General features: G+C 34.1%; 1 protein-coding gene across 3 annotated transcripts in view; it reads left to right on the top strand.

Annotated features, from left to right (window-relative positions):
- The window catches only part of LOC127559437 (pancreatic alpha-amylase), a 34,666-nt gene that overhangs the window by 6,523 nt on the left and 4,605 nt on the right, over nt 1-23,538 (top strand). Inside the window, exons 1-5 of one of the 3 annotated variants that reach the window (XM_051993214.1) lie at nt 5,763-6,715; nt 16,549-16,762; nt 17,760-17,906; nt 20,613-20,810; nt 22,960-23,190. In XM_051993214.1, the coding sequence (XP_051849174.1) occupies nt 16,595-16,762; nt 17,760-17,906; nt 20,613-20,810; nt 22,960-23,190 (744 nt within the window). In that variant the 5' untranslated portion in view covers nt 5,763-6,715; nt 16,549-16,594. Of the gene's footprint in view, nt 1-5,762; nt 6,716-13,257; nt 13,376-16,548; nt 16,763-17,759; nt 17,907-20,612; nt 20,811-22,959; nt 23,191-23,538 lie in introns of those variants that run through there. The other 2 variants (XM_051993215.1, XM_051993212.1) reach the window with 2 other exon arrangements.

Below are 23,538 nucleotides of genomic sequence, written 5' to 3'. Positions count from 1 at the left end.
CATCGAGTTGAAAATAAGCAGAAAACACACATAGAGTCAAAGGTTAAAGATCAATATTTCCAGACTCCAAGACAGGAACATATAGGGAAGGAGTGGACACAATCTAATCAGTCATCCTTAGTATTGTTTGTTACCATGTTTTAAGTATGTATTTGTGATCTCATTTACATAAAAAGTGAGTTATTCTTTCACATAAATAATAATTTTATATCCATAATTTGTTTTATTATCTTTACAAATCTGTAAGTGGCATTCTAAGTTGTAGAAGCAAAATCTTAAAATGAGCAGTTTTGATCTGATACTATGTAGTACTTTTAACTTTGCTAGCAGATCTAAATATTACCTTATTTGAATACTTCCCAAAAATGTTTGCTAGTGTTTTCCAGTGATTGAATATTCACTTTAAGCAACAGTTCTTTGTATATGCTCCTCTGCTTAATATTGAATTTTCAAAACAATAGCTTTAAAATATTGAATATCTCTGGTTATCATCATTTACTTTTTAAATGATTTTTTTTGGAAACTATTGATTTTCCCTTTTAATATTTTCTATTATCAAATGTATATATCAAGTGAAGATCATTTTTATGTTATTGAAATATATGTTATCACAATATATTAATATTTATAATAAACCAGACATTTATTATATATATTTTAAAGAAAAATCCAAAACTTTTAGTATAAGCTTATCACACATGCAAAAAAGATTCATTTTATTATGGCTACTCATTCTTATTTTAAAATATGTGAATAAACTTGTGAAAAAAAGGAAAAAATGATTTTGGGGAATTTTGATTTTTTGTTTCTCAAAACTTTAATATCTATCTAGAGTTTGGACTGTGTGTGTGTGTGTGTATGTGTATGCATGTGCACGTGCATTTGTATTCTTCCCTCTGACTAGATCAGAAGAAAATGAGTTTCAAATGTCACCACTTTTATTCCTTCCTTTTTTATATAGACTTTTACTTGTGCACCAAATTGAGACAATTTTCCCTCCTTTTTCTCCCTCCCACACCCTGCCTAAATATATTTATTTTTCCTTCCCTACCCAATTTTTTTTAAGGTCACCAAAACATAACAAAACTATTCCCAGGCCATCTGTCTAGATTCCCTCCATGACCCCAGATGATGGTAGAGTTTTGAGGGGAATATATGTATTATCTCACATTAGAATATAAATTTTTATTCAGTCATTTCCAGTCATGTCCAGCTCTTCCATTTTGCATCTTCCTGTCAAAGACAATGGAATGGTTTGCCATTTTTTCATTTTATATATTCTTTTAGCTCATTTTAAAGATGAGGAAACTGAAGTAAACAGATTTGGCCAGGGTCACATGGCTAATGTCTTTGACTTAGATATTATTAGGAGTTTTCCTTTGGTCATGAAGTCATGCATGGTCTTCTGTACCTTTTGTTCCAAGGTATTTTTTTTTCCAAATTTTTCTTCCATGGTTCTAATTTCTCATTTTCCCCTAGAGCCATCATATTCTAATAATTTTAGTTATTTTTTCTTTTTAGATTTCCTTGTAAATGTTTTTGAGTAATTTTTTCCCCTTGAGTTTGTAGTTTGAGCATCTTTTATCATAATACCTCTTTATAACACCTTTTCTTCCATTCTTCCAACCTCTTTCCTGATGCTGAACTTTAAATTAGGATGAGGCTGAAAATTCTGAGGGTACATTTTAAGGTACATCTGCTCTTGGGATAGTGAGTATTCCAAGATCTCAGAGATAGCTTGAATAGAGGCTCTTCAAGGTTTCAGTGCTCCCAAAGTGTTCTGATCCAGTGTAAAATCTCATCACTGCCTTCCTGATTTGAGTTTTATAAGTAGACCTGGATTTAACTATCCATCCCACTACTTTTATCTTGTACCTGGTTGGAACTTCCAGTAGATTGCTGTTGGAGTCAGCCACAATCAATCAGCTGAGAAAGCTCTGCTAATTCAAAGTGATAGACCTGTAGGTTCCTTAATCTGGGTTTCCTGCCCTGATTATTTTACTGCAGATTTCAGATTGAATTAAAAGCTGGAGCTGAAATGCTGCTCTTTTGGTGGGTCAGAGCAATACAATACAACAGAGTAATTGGTATAGGAATTTGTTCTTCAGTACATATACTGAGTGTTCTTGGGTACTCCTCATCCTAGAATGACACCCCTAAACAAAGATCCTTAGTAAATATTCTCCATTTGTAACCTAGAACTGAGTTATAAGTAGCAAGACCTGCCAATTGTACCCTATTATGAGTCTGGTTGGGATTTCACTATGGGGCATAGCTTCAGTCCTCTTTTAGTCTGTTCTTGAATACTGAATGCCTCTGGCCAGATCTATTTTCTAATGTCTTCAGATCTCTGTCCCTATATGCTGACCAGGGCCAGAAAAATAGCTAATTTTTTTCCCCTTGGATTTCTCTATCAATATTTGGTCTGGATTTCTCTATCATACTAGATCTTTATAGAAGAGAAGAGTGGTAGAATTATGCTGTCAAAAAAAAAAGGGGGTGGGGGAGACAATTATATTAGTAAAAAGATTTCTGCTGACTTCAGGAAAAACAACAACAAAAAAAGATTCAACCAAAGATCAAGTACAAAATGAGGGTTTTAGAAAGTAAGAGAAATGAAGACCCTGAATGTAGAAGGCTTTTTTGAGGTATTTCAAGGGGAAGAGGAATAAGAGAGATTTCTGAGGATAAGAAAAACCTAGGCATGTAAGAAAAGGATCCAGTAGATAGGAGATAAAATAAAGTAGGGGGAGTTTGCTGGGAAAGACAGGTAGTGATGGGATAGAGGGGACACTTACAGGATTTGAATTTGACAAGCAGAAAAACCAACCGTCCTTTGAGACCAGTGAAGACAATAGTAGGGGGATGATAATGTTAGATGAAGAGGAGGAGGAGAGGGCAGAAAAAGGAGTGCTGGTGAACTGCTTCAGTTATTTTCAGTGACATATGAGACACATTCACCTAATAATGATGGAAGGAAAAGGTGCTAGGAGGCAGGAGCAAAAGACAATTTGAAACATGCTATAGTGAGTGAGAATGGGAATTAATGATTTCCCTAATGTAGACAGCTCAGTTAAGATTAACTAGCATTCATTTTTAATAGACCCAATCAACCTAGTTTCATACTTTAGTTTCAATAGTTCAGGAGTGGGAGACAAGGAGCTTATGAAATTATTCTTGTTAATGATTACCACCACTATAAGTAGGCCACAATTATTTGGTCAAAGTCAAGTGTAAGTTGTGGGCAGTTTTCATAACTTTTCCGTTCTGATTCCAAAGATCTCTAAAAGTGACAAACTTGGTTATTTTATTTCTGAATGTGTGGGCATGGATACCAAGCAAGTTAAAGATCTTAATACAAAATGGCAAATTTTGCCTCAGATATTTCTGAAACTTGGTAAGGGTAGACTTTTAACCGAAATATGTATACACCTATTCAAAAGAAAGAAGAAAGATAGGAATGTTACAGAATGGAGATATGAAAAAGAAAATCTAGGAGACAAGTAAAGACATATCTTGGATCATTGGATACAGAAGCAATATTGTCATCAGACTATATTGAAGAACATTTAGAATGGAAGCAAAGGGGGAGGTTCAGCATATAGATTATAAACCTAATAATAGCCATACCAGGAGTGATGGGAAATGTTAATTACCTAGATATGTTGGAGTTCTTTGTGTAATAAAGGCAGATCTGCTAATCATCTATTAACAGTTTCCTCTTTCAAAAGATAGAAGTGACAAAAAAGGGATATTTTATGCTGGGTCTACTTTTTTCACCAACAGGGAGGACCTCGTTTCTTAAGCTGAAATGATGAAAACTTTATTTTAGAGTTTGTGAGAGAAAAGGAAAACTGCTGAGTATGACATATAGCCTTGAATTAAAATAACATTTCAAAAGGTTCAGAGAAAGGAAAGGCATCTTGCCTATACATACAGATAAATATATAGATGCCTATGTGTGTGTGTGTGTGTGTGTGTGTGTGTGTGTGCACCTGCATGTGTATGTATATAGGTATATGATGTAGCTATAGATTATTGCCATAATTATTTAAGTACAAAAAAGGATTAGTGTACCCTTAAATAGATGGTAAAACTTTTCATTCAGAAATAGATGTTGAATTAAAACTTTAGTGATGGATAGTACTAAGGGAAGAGAGGAAAAATTCTAAATCAGCAGTTTGATTTACTATATAGCAGTTTGTATTACTATATAGTGGGAAATAAAGGAATAAAGTAATGGTGATGTTTTGTTTTGCTTTCACTGACCTAGTAATTTATAAATTACCTTAGGAAATTCAATGATATTGAATAATACAGCTACACAGTATAATGAGATAATATTGGAATTATATATGTATATATTTGTATATACATACATATACAGGGGTGTGTTGATGAATGTTTAACAACCAGTTTAGGGCTAAAATTACAAATGACACATTTAAATTTATTCCGCACTATTAACATTTTTCCACCACTTTTTAAAGTTTAATCAACAAAACAATCAAGCCCTAATGTGTTACATTTGAGTATTTCCAAAATGGAAATACTCATACCAAAATGTAATATTTAGGGACTGCTAATTAGAGTTGATTCTAGCAATCCTTAATATATCAGCTGATAAGGTTTACTTTTGCCTGATTTTCAACACAAGGAGTGATCTTGTTTTGTAGTTAGTAACTTAAAGAAATTCTAGTCAGATAAAATGCCCTTAGAATATGAAACATGTTGGTAATTACTTTTGACATTATCTCTGATACATAAAAGAGTAAACATCTGTTCTGAAATTAGAATGAAGAACAGTAAAACATATCATCAGTTTTAGTTTGTAATGTTCTTATATCATTTAAAAATTTATGACTTCTGTAGGTTGTATATATGTATACATACATATACATATACATATGTGGATAAATAGATATTTAAATTAGATATCCTAATTCGTTTTCCATTATATTCTTCAAAGAGAGTGGACAGAATGCCTGAAGTCAGTAAGATTCATATTCCTGAGTTCAAATATTACCTCAGATTTACTAGCTGTCTGACCCTTTTACTTCATTAGATAAGTCCCTTGAAGCTGCCTTTCTATTTGAATTTGTATGTCCAGTATTTATCTTGGTTTCCGATTGCTAGTAGGTGTTTAATAAATATTTATTGACTGAGAGACTTAAAACTTCGGTGATGTCCTAGAAGCATTGGTGGAGTCTATTGTTGCAATTTTCAATTTGAGCCTTTATACCTAAAGAATCAGCATATGCTAGAAATTGCTTCTTGATTGTTTTGTTGATTTAGACTAAGAAACTGATGATAAAAATGTTAATGCAGATTAAGCTTAAAAATGTGTCTTGTGTCTTGGTTTTTAAACTTTAAACAAGATGCCCACATGCTCAGAGCAATTTACTTTATGCTAGAGTCTCATCCCTCACCCCTAAGGCATCTCAATCCCTTAAATTCCTTAGTTGTCCTTATGACCCATCCTCTAGAATGAAAGTCCAGATATTTGAGCCCTTTTTCTCTTCATAATCTCCTTTGAAATCCATACCATTTCTATTTTATTCTTTCTTTATTATCACCTTTACTGAAGTCAAATTCCAGCATTATCCATTGATCCATATATGTGTGTGTGTGTATGCACACTAGTACAATTTTGTATATATGCACACATATATGTATGTATATATATATATATATATATGTGTATATATATATATATACACACACACACACATACACACATATACATGTACATTTCATTTTGAACCCTTCAATCACCTTTCAATTTCATGAACTAAGAGATATGAAGGGACACAAGAAAATCTAATAATTGAAGTTGAGAAGAGGGGAAGATGACCTGCTCTCATAGTTGGAGAATTCCCTCTCCTGCCACAAGTCATCTCCCTATGCCTATTAAACATTGCCTCTTTATTTCACCCTCCAATTTTTTTTTTTACTTTCAAGGTTCAAGTTGTTACCTTTCCAATGAAGCTTTCTCTATGGTCTCCAATATCTAGAAGCAGCAGCCCTAACTTGGAATACTTTCCTGGTTCCTCCCTTAGGGCCTGGAGACATAAAGCTAGCCATATAACCTACAATTCTATTCCCCACCTTGCTGTCTCAGGATTTTCATGGTCTGCTGGCTGGCTCCGGGGCTCTTTCTTGGCCCCTCTTACCTCCAGCTCTCCGGGAAGTTGTAAATAGATGTGGATATTTTTGAAAAACTTTTCAATGACCTTTGACTTTCAAAGATCTCTTAAATAAACAGAGGCCATATTCCCCTTCATATTCTTTAAAAAAAAAAAAAAAAAAAAAAAAGCTTGAGATTAGTCTGTGATCTCTTTGTGTGTCTCTCACCTTTCTCCCCAATCTGTCTCTCTCTGTCTCAGCCTTTGTTTGTATATGTGTCTTTGTTTCTCTCTTTCAGTATCTGTCTCTCTCTTTGCTCTCTGTTCCTGTTTCTGTCTCTTCAAACGTCCTCATATGTATTTAGCTTGTACGTTCTCTCAGAAGGCTTTGCCTTCCAGCCATCTGACTACTGACCTCCGTTTATTACTTTAGATTACTGGTCCTTTAAGGCATGGAGGAAGGGAAGGGATTCTTTTGGGCAGGCTGAAAGAGCTGTTCATTTTTAGGTACTGGGCAGTCCCTACTACACAGCGGAGGAAGTTAGGCTGTTTGACAAGCAATTGAAGAGTGTTGTCTCCTGAATTAGCAGGTGAGGCTGTGGACTCGAAGATTCCCTGCTTTAAAGGAGAAATAGGGCAAGTTGATCCTGTTGTTTAAATATTCAGTGTGTATAGATTCTTTTCTGTTGAAATAAGTTGTTCTGCCTATGTAATTTGATGCAGTTCAGTGTTTTGAAATTGGTTTCAGGCTTGTTGACAGCTAAGTATTCGTGCTGAAGTCCAGGAGCACAAACAGAAAGAGCTGCCTACTCCTGTTTGTAAAGTCCCTGGCCATGTTTGGGACCTCTGACCTTGCTGTGGGAAATAAGTGCAAGGAATCAAGAGTCCTTACAACTCTGCATACAGTGGATCACCGTAATGTTGAAATGTTTTCTTCCAGTTCTTTAGGAAATAACGTGCTAAATTTATAATTTAATGAAACAAAATCTAATTCCAAAATTTTTTCTATAGGAATAGCTAAGTGGTGCAATAGTTAATATAAAATTTCTAGCCAGGAATCGGGAAGACAGTCCGGTGTAGATGTTCAGCTTTTCAGTTGGATTTTCTATTATCTTTGTTTAGGAGTTTTTCCATGGCATTGAAGATTTATATAACTTTTTTTTTTTTTTTTGGTGGTGGTGGTGGTGGTGATGATAAGAGGGACTTCCATGTTCCCAGAGTGGATGGAGTGCTGGGCTTGAATGAGCAGGTCTTTTCAACTGTCTGAACTTTTGTTTTCTCATCTGTAAAATGGAATTAATAAGCTCTGCAATTCCTGCCTCACCTCACAAGATGGGTGTAGGACTCAAATGAAATAATATATGTGAAGCATTTTGCCAGCTTGAATAGCACTCTGTATATAAAGTATCAAAAAAAATTTTATAAGGTAGAATAGGATATGTATGTTGCATCCTGTGATTAGTTTGAAAGCTCCTTAAGGGACAGGGGGCATTTTCCATTTTATATTGTGTCATATTGCCTAGCAGAGTACCTGGAACAAAGCAGATTGTAATAAATATTTGTTGATGGGTGGTTTAATGATCTAATTTGAAAATAAGCTCCTTGAGGATAGTGTTTTTTTTTTTTGTCTTCATACTCTGAACATCTAGCAGAGTATCTAGCACATAGTAAGAGCTCAATGAATACTTGTTGAATTGGAGCGATATAGTTTGACATAATTGAGGAAGTGCTAGCCTTGTAACCCTGAACAGGATTCATATGCTGCCTCTGACACTATTATTTGTGTGACTTTGGGCAAATTTGTAAATTTATAAAATGAGAGGGTTACATTAGACTTTCAATTCAAGCTATGATCCTAATGAAATGTACTAGTTCTTTTTTTTAAATGAATATAGGAAAATCTAACAATTAAGGAAGAAGGGATGGTAAGAAGCATTACCTAATTATAGAGAGTAGCAATTAAGTTTATTGGTTCTCTAATTATTGGTTTTCATTTTTTAAAAAATAATTTTGTCCAGCATTCACCTAGTAAAGGTAGAATTGGACGCCTATCACTTTCCAGCCCGATGATGAGCACTTCATTGGTAAAACAAAAAGATTTTTTGTGATTGACTCTCACTTAAGACAGAGCCAGGCTGGGGCATGGAGAAAGTTAGAAGTACCATGTTCAAGAACTGACATTTCTATGCTGAGAAACTTAGTCTATCTATTCTAAATGTATATTCCTGGGACAGACAGGTAAGAATAGGGGTATACAATATTAAGTTTCTCAGAAGCATATTGTGTTACCTTGTTGACTTTTTCTTTGTTCTTCTAAGAAAGGATCACTTTTTTTCTTTTATTAGCTTAGAAGAAAACTAGAACTGATTTACTAAGAAAGAAGAGGGAAAAGGCTGAATTAATACCATTTATTATGTTAAGTAAGCTGCTTCTTTTAGGGTCCATGAATTCTTTTAAAAATATTTTGATAACTATTTCAATATCTTTAGTTTTCTTTGTAACCTTATGTATTTTATGCATGAATAAATTCTTTCTCTCATACACACACACACGAACACACACAAGCACACAAAAACCACACATATAGATTAATCTTTAATTGACACTGGAGTCTTCTTTTAATGTTGTTTATTTATAGTAATAAGTAGCTTATGTTAGCTCATTTGATTCTCACAATTTATGATGTAGATGCTATTATCATCCTCATTTTAGGCATATAGGCATATAGATAGTAAATACCTATGGAAGGATTTGAATTTAGATCTGTTTCCAAGTTGAATGATTTGTGCATTGTGTTGTCTAGCTTGACTTAGATATAATACTTTTTTCTATTTTCGTAACTTAATACCTTTCAAATTGCTCTAATAAAGTCCTAGGTGACTGCAATTTTGTTCTATAATTAACAAATATTAGATTCTTCAGGTTAGAATATTATATTTTCTGGAAATATGTTTTAAAGGATTGTGCATATTTACCATATCAGATTGCTTGCTATTTTGAATAGAAAGGGCATAAGGGAGGGAGGAAGAATAATTTAGAACACAAAGTTTTACAAAAGTGAATGTTGAAAACTATCTTTTATGTATATTTGGAAAAATAAAATGGTATTTATAAAAAGGATGTTATATTTTCTTTTCTCCATTTCTTCCTCCTGCCTTCTTCCAAGCCTAGCCACATGAAACATAAAATGCTGTCTTTAGTATATTAACAAATGTTTTATATATACAATAAAATTCCAACTCTTATAATTTATTTTAAAATGATTGTATTATTCTCATTAAAATAAAAACAATGGTTTATGTAAAACTATTAAAATATTTCTTATATTATTGCATTTTATCTCATCCTTTTACATTTCTAGTTTTACATATGGCATGAAAGGTAAATAATACATTGGAACAATAATAAGTACATATCATTAAGAAATAAATACACAGATATCAGGGGTGTATATTTTTACTGTTTAGGGTATATGTACAAAATAATTTGACAACTACTGATTTAACTCACTCTGCTAAATACCCAAAGTGGTAATCATGGTGGAGGAATCTTTCTTCCTATCGCTTGAAATATAGTTGGCACATACCACTTAACAAATGTTTATTGACAGATTAACTGTCTATAGGAGAGTAGAATCAAGTCTGTCTTCTTAAAGTTTCTGATTAAATGTATTTAGTATTTTATTTTTCCCTAGTTATATGTAAAAACAATTTTTCACATTTGTTTTTTTTCTAGAAATTAAAAAAATTGCATTTTTAATAATAGCCTTTTATTTTAAAAATAAATGCACAGATAATTTTCCACATTCACCCTTATCTTCCAAATTTTTCTCCCTCAGTACCCCAAAACCCGTCCTCTAGACAGCAAATAATCCAATATAAATTAAACGTGTAATTCTTCTAAACATATTTCCACATTTTGCTTGCTGAACAACAACAAAAATCAAATCAAAATGAAAAAAAAATGAGAAAAAAGCAAGAAAATAACCACAAAAAGTTGAAAATACTATGTGATCCACATTCAGTCCCCACAGTCCTCTCTCTGGGTGCAGGTGGCTCTCTTTATCACAAGTCTGTTGAAATTGACCTGAATCACCTTACTACTGAAAAGATCCATGTCCATCAAAGTTGAATGCCATATAATTTTGTTTTTACTCACTTCAATTAGCATCAATCTGTTCAAGTCACTTCAGGCCTTTGTGAAATCATCCTGCTGATAGTTTCTTATAAAACAATAATATTCCAAACATTCACATACCATAACTTATTTAGTCATTCTCCAACTGACGGGCATCCACTCAATTTCCAGTTCCTTGTCTTAACATTTGTTTTTAAAACTTTGAGTTCCAGATTCTTTCCTTTCTTCCCTCCTAATTCCCCTAACCACACTGAAAAGGCAAGAAATTCAAACATTTTCATAATAGTTATGTTGTGAAAGAAAACATACACCAAAACACAAAATAAGACAAAAAAACCAAAACAAAACAAACAAACAAAAAAAAAAAAAAACCTCAGTCCTCGAGAGCATTGGGCAAATTTAGAAATTTATAAGTTCATTGTGACCGATACACTGCACAAAATACCCACATATACCACCTGGAAGGATTATAAGAAAATATGAGTGAAGATCATGTTTTATTAGACCAATATAGGAAGTTATTTGATATAAAAAAGAAATGGTTCTCTAGTATTTAAAATATTTAAGAATCTTAATATCTGTTTGTTGTATGAGGGAAAGCTAAAGATGTGGTTTCACTGGAAAATATCTTCAATTTATGATGAGAAGGTGATGGGATGATAGATACTTTATGAGCTATTTAGGGACTTTAATAATTGATCTTGGTATTATCTGTTCAATACTTCCATCAGCAAATAAATGAGTTCTTTAAGATATTTTGCAAAAGTATTACACTAATGATTTTTGCTTTTCCAAATTTCTTTGATAATGTAAATGGGAAGAGTATGTGGAGATGAGTGAAAAATCAAAGGCAGCTATAGTAAAAGAATGATTTGCTTCAAAAATGTTTATATTTCACTTTGAGCAATGAACATATATTGACGTGAGGCCCTAAACTTGGGTCCAAGAGTAATGAAAAAGACTATTTCCATATTGGAAAATAAATTTCTTTACATAAAGGAATACCTCTGGCTGAAAACTTGTTAAACAATGGCTGTGCAATGTTTCCTTTGTACCTCTGTGTACCCTTATAATTAAGTGAGGTTAGAGTTATCCTGATAAATAAAATCTAAAACATAAGCAAATAAAATATTGTGTATTTTTAAAAGTATACTTCAACCTGTATCAATTCATTCTCTGGATATGTTCAGTATTTTTCATCATAAGTTCTTCAGAGTTATCTTGAATAATGCATTGTATTGCTGAGAAATGCTAGATTATTCACAGCTGATCATATTACAATATTGCTGTTACTTTCTAAATAGTACATTTCACTTTGCATCAGCTCATGGAAAGTTTTCCTGTTTTTTCTGAGAGCATTCTGTTCATCATTTCTTATAGCACAACAGTATTCCATCATAATCATATACCTCAGTCTGTTCAATCATTCCCCAATTGATGAGCATCCACTTAATTTTCAATTTTTTTGCTCCCAGATAATTTTTGTATATATGAGTCCTTTTCCTTTTTGTTTTATTTTTAAAATCTCTTTTGGCATATAAACCTAGTAGTGGTATTGCTAGATCAAAATCGTATACATGTTTTTATAGCTTCTGGGGAATAGTTCCAAATTGCTCTACTGAATGGTTGAATCAGTTCACAACTCCACCAAGACTATATTATTATTTCCTTCCCTCCACCCCACATTCCCTTCAACTTCTGTCATTTTCCTTTTCCGTCTTTTTAGCCAATCTAATAGTTCTGAGGTAGTACTTCAGAACTGTTTTAATTTGCATTTCTCCAGTCAATAGTGAGCATTTTCTAATAATGTTGACTATTTCAGCTGAAAACTCCTTCATATCTTTTGATCATTTATCAATTGAATGGCTTTTATTATAATTTCATTGTTTTCTTTATGTTTAAGAAATGAAGCCTTTATCATAGAAACTTATATTAATTTTTTTCTCCCCAGTTACTAATTTCCTCTTTTTTTATCAGCCTCTCCCCCTCCTCTTTTATCCCCTTTTCTTCCTATTGCTAGTATGCTAGTATGCTAGTGTTCCTCCTCACTTAGGGACTGCAACCTGGATGTGATTATGGGCAAGGCAACTGAGTCCTACCTCAGTGTTAACCTTAGTGTTAGTAAAGAGACTCCTGAAATTTCCTTCTGATCATTTGTTTAATTCCATTACTGTTTGTGGGCTGAAAGCTCTGGAAGTAGTTTCTGTTGCTGTTGATTCTGTGGCTCCTAATGAATACCCCTGGTTTGATGAGACAGTGGGAAGGATAGAGATGGGATGGAGCAGAAATAGACTGTGTTGATGCAATCTTCTCTGCTCTTGCTTACCCAAGTATGACAGACCCGTCCTAATCTTGTAAGTTGTCTTCAGCATCTGTGCACTGAAAATTCTGGAAACTGCTACTGCTGTATTGATTCAGTTGCTCTGGGAACTATTTCTGATCTGCAACAGCTGGGTTGGTCCTGGGACAACCTATGTTGAATTGCACCTTATCCAGGTGCAATAGAATCCAACATTGCAGTTTATAAGAAAAGTGGGAAGGGATTTCAGAAGAGCAAACTAAAGCTTATGGGACACATTTGTTTAGTTTAGGACCACTGCTTTTGAATGGGACATATTATAGGAGCCAAATGGTTTGAAACAGTACGCATTCTGAGCAAAGATCTCTTTTTACTTAAACTTTATTCTAGGACCTTGTAGGAGCTTACAGTGTTCTGTATACTCTATATGTGTGTGCATGGCAATAAGTATGTATTCATTTATGTGTGTGAGAGTGGCCAGAGTTGTAGCAGCCACATCTTAATGTAAGGAGAGTTTCAATCTAAATTTGTTTTTTCATGGTACTTGTGTGCTTCTCCTTAGCATGGAGACTGTATACTCTTGGGGTTTAACACATTGGTATCTGGATCTGTTAAAATGTAAGGAGGGTTTTGATTTTCATTTGTTTTTTCATGATACTTGTGTGCTTTTCCTTAGACAGCCGGAGACTCTATGCTCTTGGGGGATCATCACATTGGTATCTGGATCTGGAGCAAACAGTGGCTTGGTTTGAGGGGCAGCTCAGAACTCATACTCAAGCAATCCTCTGTCTTCAGATTCCTAGGCTCCCATGTGGTAGGAGTTACCAGTATATGTCAACACTATATGTCAACTATGTTCTACATGTTTAGTAATAAATAAGTTTGAAATGCCTTAGCATTTCTCTGCCCCCAGAGCTTTCAGATCTTAGAGACAAGAACTTGAATTTGATGACTTACTTATACACTTGCACTGTAACACTGGAAAAGTCATTTAACTTCTAACAAACTCATTTTTCTAATTTGTAAAATGAGGATAATGAGTATTTGCCTCACACAATTGTGAGGATCAAATGAAATAACATATATTTTGCCAGTCTTAAAGGACATAAATGCTAGCTATCATCATCATCAGTGCTATTTTATTAGAATGAAATTTCAAATTCTTTAAGGGTACTGAATTTTATTGCCATCCTACTCAATTTTTCCTTCATTTTTTAAAAAAAGAGTTCCCTTTTACTTTTCATCAACACAGCATTTTGTGATTGAATTTGTAGCTGCATTTGGAGTCAGAAGAACTTGGTGTGAATTTTGACTCTCCCTTTTTTTGACTCTGTTATCTTGGGCAGGTCACTTAAACTCTGACATTTCAGTATCCTCATCTAAAAACATCAGACCCACTAGCTGGACTATCTTTATCTTCCTTATGTAAGGACACATTAGAGAGTGACACTCCTTTATTAAAAAGTCCATGACAGTTAAAAGTGAGAGGGGTACTTGATTTAGAGGGAAGATGATAAATACTGTGGTGCTGTTCTACCCCTTACTGCTCTCATTTCATCTAGAAATTAGGGGGTTGGACATAAATGGCCTTTAATATCCCTTTTTTTTTCTATTCTTGCTAAGGAGACAATAGCTTAATGGTTTCAAAAACTTATTGTGGTTTATCAAACACTGAAGAATGGAAATATTAAAGAGGAAAGTTTTGATTCAAGGTCTACCTGCCAGCCTCCTTCTTTTTCCTCCTTCCTCTTAAACAAGTAGATTTTAGAGATTGCCGCAAATTTAGAAATATTTAGAAGTGCAAAGTTTGATGAAATTATGGGACTTGAGGAAGTACTAGGACAGGTTTAATATATGCTATTTTAGAAAAAATTGTGTAGAGGTTGGGAAATGGAGTAGTGAAGATGGATAGAGCATTGGACTTGGAGTCCCTGAGATCTAAGTTCAAAGTCTGCCTCTAACACCAGCTATGTAATACTGAACAATTCACTTAAGCTTTCTCTGCTCTTTTCTCATCTATAAATAGCAATGATAATGACATCTATCTCACAGGACTATTATGAAGATGAAATAATAATTGTAAAGTGTTTTGCACTGTGTAAATTTTTTGCACCTAGCAAATTTTTTACTCAATAATGAGGATTAGAAAAAAGAAAGAGAACAAGAAGAGAATGTATGGCTGGATTGTTAAAAGAGTAAAATAAAACACTAATTTTATAAGTAAAACAATTACAATGAGCTCTCTAGGGTACCCAGATCATGTTACTAAAATGTGATTTTTGTTCTTCACTTGTTGATCCAACAACATTGGACTGGCTTTAGTATGGTAGTTCAGAAACTCCTAAGTCAAGCAATTTCCCCATCATCAGATTCTCATTGATAGGTGCATAGTTTAAAAAGTTAGGTTTGAAATGCCTTAACATTTCAAATCCTCTGGAGGTTGTGGATCTTAGAGACAAGATCTCAGTTTGATGACTTATTAAGACATTTCTTATGATCCTAGGTAAGTGTAGTTCTCTGCAATTGCTCGTTTAAGTCTTGCCGAATGCAACTGGAACCATTCAATACCAAACCCAAATAATTTGGGAAGTTATGTAGGAAGGTGGAAAAAAACCTTGAATTTGAAGTCAGAAAACTTGGATTTGAATCTTGATTTTGCTCCTTAGTAGGAGTGTGATTTCTGGCAAATTACTTTACTACTCAGGGTCTTAGTTTCCTCACCTGTTAAATAAAAAAATCTGTTCCCAATGGTCCCCAAGGATACCTCAAGGATACCTCATTATCACAATATCATTTCCTTTAACTGGTAAGATGGTAATATCCTATTCCAGTTATAAAATGCCATTAAGTTAAATACTTTCCTCCCAACAATTATGTGAGATGTGTAGAATATTATCAGTGGTTTCAAATTGAGAAAACTTGAAATCAGAGAGATGGTAACTTGACTAAGGACCAGATACTTATTAGTAATGAAGCTAGAGCTTTGACTTTCATATGGCTAATGTTTGTCTAGCAGTGGGAATCTTTGGGACGAAGATTATGGATGTCCTAGTTATATTTTTTAAAAAGTAGTCTTTTTGGAATAGTTGGATCAATTCATAGTTCCATAAAACAGTGTATATGTGCCTATCTTTAGGCAGCCCTTTCATCATTGATTATTTCTATAATTTGTCTTTTTGGCCAGTTGGTTGGATGTGACGTGAAACCTTAGATTCATTTTGATTCATATTTGTCTTATTAGTTATATGGGAAAATCTTTTATGTGCATGTTAATAGTTTGCAATTTGTCTTTTTAGAATTATCCATTCATATCTATTCAACCACTTCATTTATATGATTAAACTTTTAGACAGTTTTTCATGAAATCCTACAACAAACAGTATTTTACAGGTAGAGATTGAATTAGATGGCCATATGGCTTTAAAGATTTGTTCTAAGAAAATTAAAAGAAACTACTTATATAGATATCTTTGTTAGAATTTTGAAATTAGAAAGAGTATGATCTTTTCATTCAATTCATATATATTCAATTCTGGGAAAATATCAGATTTGGATGAAAAACATTAAATAAGAGTGATTTTTTTTTTTTGCAAAAGAATACAAGATTGAATAGTTTATTTTCTCGAAAGAAGGATCATGCTTCAGCATTTATTAATTAGTATGTAATATTCTCAATTGGCATTAACTGTTATTTTTCTTTTGTGAGTGAAAGATCTTAAAAATAAAGTCTGATCCAAATTAAATAACAGATGGGTCAATATTGTCAGCATAAATTGAAGTTCCAGATGCTTGGTATGTCTAATATTCTCTGAATAAGACAAACATTTAGTCCTAAAAGGTTATTTGTGGTTATGGTCCTGGGAAATTTTACAGACTATTTTCACCTGTTGAATTTTGCATTACTTGTAATCTTTTTCAGAATACAAATAAGTCTGTGTTCCAAGAACTCTCCATTCAAATTAATATTTGCTAGTTTGTCTCTTATAGGAGTATAAATAGTTGCTGAAAAGAGGACTAACTACTTCAAAGCAAAATGAGGCTCTTGCTGTTGCTTTCAGTCCTTGGGGTCTGCTGGGCACAGTACGACCCCCATACCGTACCTGGTCGAACATCTATTGTCCATTTATTTGAATGGCGCTGGGATGACATTGCTCTTGAATGTGAGCGTTACCTAGCTCCCAATGGCTTCGGGGGTGTTCAGGTATGTGCACTTCAAAATTTATTTGATATTCATATTCTAGGCACAACAAATAACTTTAATTTATGCTTGTAAGATCTTGAGGTATCCCTGTAGTTGTAAGAAGTAGGCAGTGTAGTGTATAGAGTCTGGGACCTGAAATCATGAAGTCCTGAGTTCAAATACATCTCAGACACCAGGTGTGTGATTATGGGCAAATTCTTTAACCTCTGTATGCCTCAGTTCCCTCACCTGTAGAATGGGGATAATAATAGCAGCTTTTATTATTACCTATTTCCTGGGATTATTGTAATAATAAATGAGTTAATATTTGTGAAGTGATTTGCAAACTTTATACATTATTTATAAATGCTACCTATCATTATTAATCACCATTTTAAAAAGCAATGCTGTCTAGAGGCAAATTCACTGGTGGTTGTTGTTCTGTCATGTCTGACTCTTTATGACCCCAATTTTTTGGTCGGGAAACAAAGATATTGGAGTAGTTTACTATTTCCTTTTTTAGCTCTTTTTACTGAGGCAGAGTTAAGTGATTTGACCAGGGTCATATAGCTTATAAGTGTCTGAGGCCATATTTGAACTCAGGGAGATGAGTTTTCCTGACTTCAAGTCTAATGCTTTATCTACTATACCAACTAGCTATTCTAAAATCACTGGACCAAGTGTTAAAGGATCTAAGTTTAAATCTTTCTTCTGCTACTTACTGCCTTTGTAAGCTTGGTCAAGTCAGTTTGAAGTTTTGTGTTTCAGGTTTCTTATCTGTGGGTGATTGTATACTATGACTTTTCTAAATCTGTGATTCTACAAATTAATGAATGTAAAAGGACCTTTCAAGGAAAGTTATAGTGCTATAAAAATAAGGGTTTCTATCTAAATAAACTTTTGTTTAAATCTAATACTATATGACAACTCATTATGTCAGTGGATTTTGAAACATTTATAAATATAACACAAAATATGATCTATGTGTTACTAATCCTTTACTCTTCCTAAAATGTAGATTTCACCTCCAAATGAGAATGTAGTGATCAATAACCCTTCAAGACCTTGGTGGGAAAGATACCAGCCAGTTAGCTACAAGATATGCACACGGTCTGGAAATGAAGATGAATTCAGAGACATGGTGAAGAGATGCAACAATGTTGGAGTAAGTGGATAACCACTTTAAGTCGTTCTTTAAGTCAAGGGTTTTTATTCTGGGGCCCACAAATACCCAAGAGGTCTCTTGATTAATTTCAGGGGGTCCATGAACTTGGATATCATAAAATTGCATCTTTATTTTCACCAAACTCTGAAATTTAGAATTTCCTTTGGTTCTTTAAAATGTCATTCAGAGAAAGGGTCATTGGTTTCACCATTTAAAGCATCAATGACCAACAAAAATAAAGAACCCTTATTCCATGGGTCAAGAGATTATATTGTTAACTTTCCCTTTTCCACTCATGCTCCCTCCATCTAAACTGTGAATATTTTGATGTCCCAGTGTTCTCATGCTATTGGAGATTTCCTCTAGGAGAATAGATTTGAACATCTATGTCTTTCAGTCCCTGTACAACTCTTACTCTGTCTTGTAACTCTTCCACCCAGTAAAAACTAACTCTCTCTCTGTCTGTCTCTGTCTCTCTGTCTCTGTCTCCTTTCCCTCTCCTCCCTCTCTCTCTGCCTTTGTCTCTCCATCTCTGTCTCTCTCTTCTCTCTCTCTGTCCCTGTTTCTTTCTCTTCTCTCTCTCTTCTTTCTCTGTCTCTCTCTGTCTCTCTCTCTCCTCTCCCTCCTCTGTCTCTCTCTTCCTCCTTCTCCTGCTCCTTCTCCTTTTCCTTTTTTTCCTCCTCCTCCTCCTCTTCCTCCTCTTTTCTCTCTCTCCTCTCTCTCTTTCTCTCCCTTTCCAATTCAGTTAGTAGCAATCATTTTTTGGAATTCATTTATTTACCAGAGAGAATGTAAGTCAAAGAAACCTGGATAGTAGATTTGGCCTGTGCCTTACTGAGGAAAAAAATGTTAAACTTGGAAACATGAATAATTTCAAAGACTACCTTCCCTGTTCCAAACCAAAACTAGATGTTGTTCATCAGTCCTTGAAGTTTAATTCACTGCATTATTCACCAGAAATCATCCTGGTGATTAACTTGTATTTCATGTACAGAAGAGATAGCAAAGGGGTTATACTCTAAGTTTTTCTACTTTGAAACCTTTTACTCTCCTAACCAATCTGTTGATAGACATTTTGATAGGCTATTATTATATTTTATATTTATATTACATATATACAAATTTATAGTATTTTAAAGAGTCTCTTAGAGTGAGTCTCTCCAATGGACAGCAAATACACTTAATCACTCATAATCAATTTAGTCAGTTTAGCTAAACTGATTAAATGAATTAACTGACTTTTTTAAATTGACCAAAATGGATAGATTGGTTGTGTGTGGGTATAAGGATATTCTCACCCAAAACAAACAAAATATTTAATCTGTTCTCTTGAGAAATAGTTCTGGGAAAAAGGTAATAACTTTGAGAAAAGCTGATTATTAGCTTGAAATTAGAATTGTTTGGTTTTTTGTTTGCATTTCCAGTGCTTGAAGTGTACCCTGCAGGAGTATTTGTTATGTTATAACAGGAAGGAAGAAGAATATATTAAGTTAGGTTCATTGCCTAAATAAATGTTCAAAATTCTGCTGCTAAAAGAAATCATGGGTCCTGTCAAGCGTTACTAGTACCTGTCATCTTCTTGACAGCTGGTGGCTGGACCTGGACCTGGAGTCAGAGAGACTTGCATCAAAATGTGGCTTCAAACAATTACTAGTTTTGTAACCCTGGACTAATCACTTACCTGTCTGCCTCAATTTTCTCATCTATAAAATGGGACTAATAATAACATCTACCTCTTAGGTTTGTTGTGAGAATCCAATGAGAGAATAAATTGTAAAGAGCTTTGCACAATAGTTGGGACATAATAAGTGTTATATAATTGTGAGCTTGGTATAATTACTATTATTCAATTAGTTTTATTTAGTTACATATATCTCCTGTTTGCTTGATTCTTCTGGGTTCAATGTGGGTCTTTTACAAGGGACAACATAGTATAATAGACCCATAATCAGATTTTAAACCCTATTATTTTCTAATTAGATGATGATGGACAGATCACATCCTCCCTGGGATTTAGTTTCCTTGTCTATAAAATAAAGATATTACCATTTACCCTGCCTGCTTCACAGGAGGTTTGAAAGGATCAGATGATACTAACTATTATGCCTAATACAAATACAAGTTATTACTCTTGTGAGTGCATAAGGTAGGGAGATTGTGCATCCCTCTCTTCCCCTTTATTATAATAAAATAAAAAAATAGCTAAGCAAAACCATCTGATACAGTGGCTCTGGTGGAATGCCCAAAGCACCTTTCATAGGTTAAGATTCATCATTACAATTTGTCAGTGTCTAGCTTTGCTTCAGAAGTGTCCTTTTTGTTTGTACCTTTATTTGTACCTTTGTAGTCATTGTATATATTCTCTTCTTAGTTCTGTTTACTTTACCCTTGAATAATTCACACCCTATTTATATACAATTAGTGACCATTGGTTTTTAGGACTAGTCTGATTTATTTAAGGTGCAGAGACCAAAAACAGCGTTTCATGGCTTAATTATATGAGACCAGGAAGACAGATTTATAAATTAAGTGAAATAGATGTTGTCAAATTGCATTAACATTCATTATAATTTATTAAATAATGAAGAAAAGTAGCTAGTATCCCAAAGTAGAAGGAGTGCAGCACATTGACTCAGAAAATGAGAGTTCAAGTTGTTTCAGTGACATTCTGTCTGTCAAGCTTCAAACAAACCTTGCTTTTTGTAGGTGCGCATTTATGTGGATGCTGTAGTGAATCATATGTGTGGGAATGGTGTGAGTTCTGGAACAAGTAGCACCTGTGGAAGTTACTTCAATCCTGGCTTAAGAGACTTTCCTGATGTTCCATATTCTGCCTGGGATTTTAATGATGGTAAATGTAAAAGCTACAGTGGGGATGTTGAAAACTACAATGATATTTATCAGGTAAATTTTTAGTGGTAATTAACCACATATGATTTATCTGAACCCAATTTTTGTTACCAGCCCTATCTGATTTGCATAATCCTATGTTCCCAGCTATCCTTTACTGCCTATGTGGCTTATGTATATCAATGTCCTTTTCTCCTGGATTATAATGTTACTCTCTTATTTGGTCCTCCTGCTTCCCATCTCTCTATTATTTAATCCATATTCTATATAGCTCCCAAATTGATATTTCTAAATCACAGGTCTGACCATGTCACTCATTTAAGTCATTTCTGTGGCTACCTATTACTTACTGATCAAATACAAATCTTTCTTTTGGCATTTAAAGCCCTTTCCCATTTGGCTCCAGTCTATCATTACAAATTTATTGCATATTTCTTACCTTCACCTTACCCTATGTTCCAGCCATACTGACTTGTTTGCTGTACCCTGTACATGACATTTTCTTTCCAAACACTGCCTTTGTCTGAGATGCTCTCTTTCTTAATTCCACATCTTGAGGTTTCTAGTTGCCTTCCAAATTTAGCTCAGGCACTATCTCTTATGCAAGTTATTATCTGGTCCTCCAGATTTTGGTATTTCCAACCCACTCCCTTGCTCCAATAAATTTGCATGTACTCATATATGTCCATGTTTTATTTACCCTAGTAAGATATTAATTTCTTGAGGACAGTGTGTTTTGGTAACATAATACTTCACATATAGAAATTCATAAAAAGTATTTATTGGATAGAACTATATCCAAAGGGCTATCAAACTGTGCATATCCTTTGATCCAGTAGTGTTTCTACTGGGTCTGTATCCCAAAGAGATCATAGAAGAGGGAAAGGGACCCACATGTACAAAAATGTTTGCAGCAGTTCTTTTTGTAATGGCAAGGAAGTGAAAAATGAATGAATGCCCATCAGTTGGGGAATGACTGAATAAGTTATGATATATAAATGTTATGGAATATTATTGTTCTATAAGAAATGATGAGCAGGATGATATCAGAAAGACCTGGAGAGACTTACATGAACTGATGCTGAGTGAAGTGACTAAAACCAAGACAATATTGTACACAGCAAGAAGATTATGTGATAATTAACTCTGATAGATGTGGCTATGTTCAAAAATGAGGTGATTCAGGCAGTTCCAATGATCTTGTGTTGGAGAGAGTATTCTGCATCCAGAAAGAGGATTATGGGGACTGAATGTGGGTCACAACATAGCATTTTCATCTTTTTGTTGTTGTTGTTTGCTTGATTTTTTCTTTCTCATTTTTTTCTTTTTGATTTTTCTTATGCATCATGATAAATATGAAAATATGTTTACAAGAATTACCCATGTTTAATCTATATTGAATTGCTTGCTGTCTAGGGGAGGGGATGAGGGAAAGGAGGGAGAAAAATTTGGAACACAAGATTTGGCAAGGATGAATGTTGAAAATTATCTATACATATATCTTGAAAATAAAAAGCTAAAAAATATTTATTGGGGGCAGCTACGTGGCACAGTGGATAGAGCACTGGCCCTGAAGTTAGGAGGATCTGAAATCAGAGTCAGCCTCAAACATTTACTAGCTATGTGACCCTGGACCAGTCGCTTAACCCTGATTGTCTCAAAGAAAGCAAAGAAGGAATTGGACTTCATTAGTATAGGGAACTCTCTAGAAGAATTGCAACCCTCTATGTTTTGGAGGAATTCCCTAAAGGACACAGAAGTTATATGACTTGCTCAGAGGTAGAATTTGAACTTTTTTTTTTCTTTTCTGATTTAAAGCCCAAATTGCTATCCACAATACCAAGCTGCCTCCAGGTCCACATGAAATTATAGGGTCATAAGATCTAGAATTGGAAGGAACTACTTTGACCATGTAGTTCAACCTTCTCATATTATAAACGAGACAACTAAGGCCCAGGAAGGAGAAATAGCTTGCCCAAAATCATACAAATCAGAAGCAGAATTTGAACCTAGTTCTTCTGATCCAGAGTCAGGACTCTTTTTACACTAAAGAAAAATTAGCAATTTCTAGAAGCTAGTAATTTTAAGATTATTTTAGCCAAAAATGCTTACATTGTGCCTCAGGTGTTTAAAATGAGCACTTCAAAATCTGGAGGCAAAAGATGTTGCTGCCCATGTATCACATCTATCATTGTTTGTATAGGTTAGAGATTGTCGTTTGGTTGGGCTTCTCGATCTTGCCCTGGAGAAAGATTATGTGCGCTCCAAGATTGCTGAGTATATGAACCACCTGATTGACATTGGTGTGGCAGGATTCAGAATTGATGCTTCCAAACATATGTGGCCTGGAGACATGAAGGCATTTCTGGATAAGCTGAAGAACTTAAACACAAGCTGGTTCCCTGAAGGAGCCAGACCATTCATTTACCAGGAGGTACTAATATAAAATGTGTGTAAAAGCTGGGAACAGAAGTTGAGTGACAGTGTATTCATGCAATGATTTTATTTATCGTGAAAAACATGATAATTTTTATTAAATGTGTGATTTCTATAGGTTGGCCCAATTATGAGCTAATCTTGATTATACAGTCCTAGATTGGGCCAGCATTTTCACAGGGTAAAATATTAATTGCCTAGATAATTTGATGCTTTTAAATAGCATCCCTACAGAATGAAAAAATTCAAGTCATCTCTTAAAATAAAATTAATTTGAATGTTTTAATAGCATAGAGCACTAGAATTGTTGGCATAAAATGCTAATATGATGATTATTTTTGGAGTT

This window comes from Antechinus flavipes, chromosome 4 (genome assembly GCF_016432865.1).
Source record: "Antechinus flavipes isolate AdamAnt ecotype Samford, QLD, Australia chromosome 4, AdamAnt_v2, whole genome shotgun sequence".
NCBI classification, from domain to species: domain Eukaryota; kingdom Metazoa; phylum Chordata; class Mammalia; order Dasyuromorphia; family Dasyuridae; genus Antechinus; species Antechinus flavipes.
The sequence above is the reverse complement of the archived record's forward strand: the minus strand, read 5'-3'. Positions and strand labels throughout refer to the sequence as shown.